Source organism: Indicator indicator, chromosome 31, assembly GCF_027791375.1.
Source record: "Indicator indicator isolate 239-I01 chromosome 31, UM_Iind_1.1, whole genome shotgun sequence".
In the NCBI taxonomy this organism is placed as follows: Eukaryota; Metazoa; Chordata; class Aves; order Piciformes; family Indicatoridae; genus Indicator; species Indicator indicator.
In genome coordinates, this window is record NC_072040.1 from 188135 (window position 1) to 194577 (window position 6443).

General features: G+C 46.0%; 1 protein-coding gene across 1 annotated transcript; it reads left to right on the plus strand.

The window, feature by feature from the left end:
* The first annotated feature begins 5223 nt into the window (after positions 1-5223).
* NPBWR1 (neuropeptides B and W receptor 1) lies at positions 5224-6207 on the plus strand. The gene has a single exon (XM_054394751.1). The coding sequence runs from the start codon at positions 5224-5226 to the stop codon at positions 6205-6207; it is 984 nt and encodes a 327-aa protein (XP_054250726.1).
* The last annotated feature ends 236 nt before the right edge of the window (positions 6208-6443 follow it).

Consider the following 6443-nt stretch of genomic DNA (forward strand, 5'->3'; position numbering starts at 1 on the left):
TCTGAGTCCTGGCATCTTTTACTGCCTCCAAAGAGTACAGAAACAACAACAACAAGCACCTGGTATCACAGGCAAGCTGTTTATTGCCCTGCTGTACAGACAGCTACAATTCCCTGAGCTATGACAGCAGTTCACATAACAGCATCAGAGATTTATTAGGCTAAAAAAAAATATTTCTTCAACTGCCAGGAGAGAGGAAACTGCTGGTCAGATTTCCATTATAATTGCTTTTTTGCCCCTGCACACTCAAAAAAAAAAAAAAAAAAAAAGGCATTCACTGCATAGAATAATTGCTAGAGTTAGGGGATATTTTCTGGGGAGAAGGTGGTTTTAGTTCAACCAAGCAATGACACAGCTTAAAGGAATGGAGCGGATATAGGCACAACAGCACAAATATTACAACAAACCCTTTGTACACATTAAGGTGAAGTCACTTCTAGTGCAGCACATAAGCAAGGAAGTGCCTACAATGTCCCACCATGGAGAAATCCCCCAAACCCTTTCTAGGAGCTCAGCACATTAGAGTGTCCCTCTCCTGCAAATGCAGGCACTATGGGCAATAAACACATTGAGTTAGAGAGATGTGTGCAGGTGTAGGTCCACAATGCTGTTAGGATCACAGAGAGCACTCATGACCAGAGCATTGCAGCAGAGGGACATGGATGCTTTAGGAAGGACAGGATGAGAACACAAGGAGCAAGAGTTACCCTTCAGATAAGGGAGCAGCTGAAGGTTTAAAATAAATCACGCCTTAAAGCCACTAGTTTTTCTTCTATGTGGTAAAGTTTTGCAAATCATCAACCCAGAAATGAGCCACATCCTCTGACAACTGTTGAGAGCAGGACTCTTTTATCCAGCAAATCAAGCACTCTCCCTAGGAGCTTACCTTTAACCACACAGCAGAACACAGAAGAAAATAATTAAGTGGACTCACTGTCCTGAAGGAGACACACAAAACAGGTGACTAACAGCCACTGATTTATTACAATTAAATCTGCAACACAACAAAATTACAGGTTCTGGTGACAGTTGAGAAAATGCTGTTGCACAACTAATTAAACTATTTGGAGAGATAAGCCAAAACATGCACACAACTCAATCATAAAAGGAAAAATCTCCCACAGATAGCCAGGATGTATCTGTACTCACCAAAATGGGGGTGTGAGGTTCCTTAGGTTCCATTCTAAAGGGGAGAAGTTCAGAGCTGCAAAATCTGCTTCTGTGGAGCAAGAAGACTCCACTCCCTAGCAGAACTCCATTTATACCCCTGTGGGTTTGGCTGTGGCCAATTTTTCAATTAGTTGGTTCTCCAAGCAAACAAAAGGACCTTAAAATGGAGGGCACTGGAGGGAAAAGCTGATAAAGATCAGCTCTTCACAAGCCTCACCTGGAGGTATTTTGTATCTGGATTGCAAGAATGGTTGCAATTGCCACACTTATCCAAGGAGTGTTTGCAACCTGTGAAATCAGCTTGGCAATCCTGGAGGAAAAAAAACTGTCTGTATCAAGACAGTTACAGTTCCACTCACCACCAGTTCCCTTCTCTTCTGAACCTGAGAGAACTACTTTAATGTGCTTTTTCTCTATCTTCACACCATCACCCCTTGTGCTATCACAACAGGCCCTGCTAAAAAGACTGCCTCCATTTGACATATGGAAGATTAACTACTGAAGTGGAGAGAAGTTGCTGGTTTCTAAAATGAATCTTGTTGTGTTTCTGAGTCTCAATCACTGGCAACTCCCATACTGCATGAAAGAGCATTTTTAATACCTCTTAAACTAAGTGCAGATGTATGCCATCAATGTTCCTGCTACTGAAAGATTTCTGGCACCTGTTTTACTGCTGCTCACTGTACAATGTGCTATCCATCACTATGACAGTTTTAACTCTGGCTGGATTTGTTGTCTCTTTCTTTTTCTTGTTGTTTTTGATGCCACATAGTAAACATCTCTTGCTTGTTTAGTTAGACTAAGCAAAGAGGTGGCAAGACCCAGCAGACTGAGAAATCCTGAGATCATCCTAGAGAGTTATATTATCATTTGGAGGTGTCAAAATATATAGCAAGCATCACTAGTGAATACAGAAATAATCTTGACAGCTTTTGGATGCAGGATAGAAATTAACTGGAAAATACATATTCTAGGAAATTAAATCTAAATTTTCATCCCTTGCTATTCAGCTTCTGTTGCTCCATCAGTCCAGTTAAACTCTGCATTTTAATATGTAATCATTATTGGGCTTTTCTAAATAAAACTTAATAGGAACCTGTTTTTTATCCTGCTTCACTCTTCCCACAAAATTAACCCCTGAAGTTATTTCCACAAAAGAAAAAAAAGGGGAAGCCCATTAAAAGAGAGGAAAGTACTGAGAATCAGTGAATCTCCACAAGGATTCTCAGTCAGATTGGAAACTCACAGCATTTTAAGCACAACTGCATTCATAATGATCACATTATGCATGTAATCTGGCTGTAAACATCACCTTTCAGCTCTGCTGAATGATTTTTCAGCCATGAATTACTCACCAGATGTTCTGTGCTCTCTCAAAGGATATTCCTGTACTAGAGAGGGTTGTCAGAAAGTATTATTTTGAATCAAGGTTTGATATTATGCAATTGCATCAAAAACATGTAGCTTCCTCTAAAAACTATATTATATTACATTACATTACAGTATAGTATAGTACAGTATAGTATAGTATAGTATTACTTGATTTGTTGGGATGAGTTTGGTTTCAAAAGAAAATAATAAGAATTGAACATGGCAGAACAATTTAGATGAGAAGAACTTCTGAACATCACCTCACCCAATTCCCTGCCCAAAGCACTGCCACCTTCATGATTAGATCCTGTTATTCAATGCTGTGTTCAAGTCAAATTCTGAGCATCTCCAGGGATGGAGCAGTTTGAAGTTCAATCACTTTCACTGTGAATAATCTTGTTTCTTACAACACAATTTATCTTGATGCAATTTGCAGCTGCTGTCACTCATCCTGTTGTTCTGCAACTGCAAGAAGATTATGACTCTGTCCTCTCCATAATCCACAGTCAGAGGGCTGGAGACAGCAATCAGTTTGCTGCAGCCCCCAGGTCTTTTCTTCTCCATGCAGAACCAACCCAGTTCCCTCAACATCTCCTCACCTATAATGATCTCCAGCCTCTAAAGCTTCTCAATGACCCTCCACTGCACTTAACTGCATTTTCTTGATGTCTTTTTCCCACTGGAAAGGCCAAATTGTGTGATTTTGTAATTGCCAAGCAGAAAATAACTTCTTTTCTTGGCCTGCCAACTACACGCTTGCTAACAAAGCACAGGACATGGTTTGCCTTCACTGTTAGAAGGGCTCCCTGCCCACTGACATTCATTTTATTCTCTACCAGGTGCTCTGCCTTCTTTTCTGCAAAATAGGGAGAAAGTTTTTGCTCTGCAGTGCCCAGCCTCTGCTGTTGTGCATTGTTTTTCCATCTCAGACAGAGGAAACGTTTACCTTTTGTGACTTAACATGGTTTCTGTCAGTCCATTCCTGAACAGATGCCCTGCCCTTCAGCATACTGACCACCCTCCCCAACTTGGTAACACCTGGGAGCTTTTCAGGGGGTGTACTCCCCAGGACTTTTGATCACATCCAAAATAAAAAATATGCTTTTAGAGAAAGTTTCCAAAGGGATATCCACTTTGGCACAACTGCCCCTAATCCTTTGGCTCAGAAAATCTGACTCAAAAGCTAACTTCTTAATGAACTTTGTAGCAAAGGTGGCACTTTCATTGTTTGGCTTGTGAAATTGTAAATTACACCAAAAAGGCATCAAAACTCACTCTCCTGGGAGCACACAGGTATGTAAACACCTTTTCCTTTCAAATCTTTCCAGAAAGGAAGCCAGGAATGACAGAGCAGACAGTGAACTATCACTTGCTATATTACATAGCTGGTAGTATAGAATATAGTAAGAGAGAGCACTAGAAAGTATAACCAGAAGGAAGCAAAACTCCTTTTCTCTACTTTTACTTTTTAAGATCTGTTTACTCATTATTAGTTTGAATGTTCATATTTGTGACATTTTCTATTAGCAAGATATTTCATATACTTCATTTCGTACCTTGCTAACAACCAACCAACCAAAAATAGGATAATCTGAAACTCTGAATTATCCTCTATAAAAGATTGGCTCCCCGGTTTATAGCCAACTCCATCATTATCCCAGGCGGGAGGAGGGGAATTGGCGGGGGGAGGTGTAGGACCTCCAGAGCATCCATCCCGCTCTGGTTCGGTACCCACAGTCCCTGCAAACGTCTGGTCGTGACCAGACGCTCAGCATCAGCTGACAGCCTGGCGTTGCCCTCCCCCTGCACCGGGACAGCCCCCGGGACCGGGCGGGCGGTGGGTGGGTGCTGGGCTCCCAGCTCCGGCACGGCAAGGGGATATAACCCAGAGCTGCGATTTCTCTCCCTCGTCGCTGTCGTGGGGAGATGTGACCCTGATCAGGTACCTGCAGGAATCTCTTTGGTCCAGCTCCTGACTTTTGAACAATCCTCTCTGCGGCTCCTGCCATCTCTCTTGTGCTCCTCCCGAGAGGGGCACACACAGAGCTCTCAGGATCAAGCAAAGAAGTGGCATCAGCATCATCTTCCCCTGCACGGACCCCGGACTCGCATTCCACCCCCTGCATCGACCTGGGACCTGCATCCCCGCCTTGCACTCCTCCGGAACCACCCCAGGGCAGCCGGGTTGGCAGAGGTCAGTGCATCCTTCGCCCCGGGGGAGAGACGCGGGGTGGTTTGCTTTTTTGGGTAGCATCCCAAAGACACCGGCTCCCCCTCGAGGGCGAGTCCTGCTTGCCCCTCTGCGGCACCTCTGGGTGGAGGAACAGCGACAGGGTGGGAGCGTGGGGTTCCCAGGTTAGTGCTGGCACCCTGGGGTGGCCACTTTAGGTGGTGGACTGGGTGCTGACCCCACACAGTGCCCATCGGTGCTGGAGGAGGGAAGGGACAGCTTTTGGGAAGCCATCCCCACTTTGGAGGGGATGATGGGACCCTTTGCTGCTGGCTGAGCCCTTGGTGATGTCCCCTTGCTCCTGGCAGGGTAGTGGCAGGCAGCATATGTGAGACCTCAGTGGGCAGACACCTGGGAGAAGACAGGCTTGAGAAGAACAGGGTCTCACCTCTTTTCCTTCACTTCCTAGTCCTCCCCATCACCAGCGGGACTGGCCACGCTCTCCTGTGGCCATGGAGAACTCCTTCCTTCTTGAGACCAATTCCTCCTGTGTAAACTGCACCGAGACGGGAGACGAGGGTCTGAATATATCCAGTTCTGCACTGAGCCCCAGCTTCTATGCTGCAGTGCCTGTCATCTACTCCATCATCTGTGCTGTGGGGCTGACAGGCAACACCACTGTCATCTATGTGATCCTCAAAGCCCCCAAGATGAAAACGGTCACCAACATCTTCATCCTCAACCTGGCGATCGCTGATGAGCTCTTTACCTTAGTGCTACCCATCAACATTGCTGACTACCTACTCCTGCAGTGGCCCTTTGGAGAGTTCATGTGCAAGCTCATCATCTCCATAGACCAGTACAACACCTTCTCCAGCATCTACTTCCTCACTGTCATGAGCATTGACCGCTACCTTGTTGTGGTAGCCACCACCGAGTCCAGGAAGATGTCCTACCGCACCTACCGAGCAGCCAAAATCGTGAGCCTCTGCGTCTGGTCCTTTGTCACAGTCATCATCCTGCCCTTCACTGTCTTTGCCAAGGTACACATGGAGCAGGGACGCTCCCAATGCGTCTTCGTGTTCCCCCACCCTGAGAGCATGTGGTGGAAAGGCAGTCGGATCTACACCCTGATCCTAGGCTTCACCATCCCCGTGTCCACCATCTGCATCCTCTACACCACTATGCTGTTCAGACTGAGACGTGTGCACCTCGACTGCAATGCAAAAGCCCTGGACAAGGCCAAAAGAAAGGTGACACTGATGGTGGTTGTCATCCTGGCTGTGTGCCTGTTCTGCTGGACACCCTACCACCTTAGCACAGTGGTGGCCCTCACCACAGACATCCCCCAAACACCACTCGTCATTGGTATTTCCTACTTCATTACTACCTTGAGTTATGCCAACAGCTGCTTCAACCCCTTCCTCTATGCCTTTCTGGACGACAGTTTCCGCAGGAGCGTTCGCAAACTGATGGATTGCAGAGCCACCACATAAAGCCAACCCTCTGCCCCCTCCTGTGTCCCTCTCACAGTCATCTGCTCTTCAGATCAAAGCTTGCTTTTTCTTCAGCCTCCTTGTGATAAGCCACAGGGCTTCAGATTGTCTCACTACCCAAGACACAAACTGACAGGTGGATCTTTCTCAGCTTTCCTGCACTCATTTCCTCAGCACTGCTCTGCACCCCTTGCCCTGTTTTGGGTGGGGATTTGGTGTTTGGTGGGGTTTTGCTT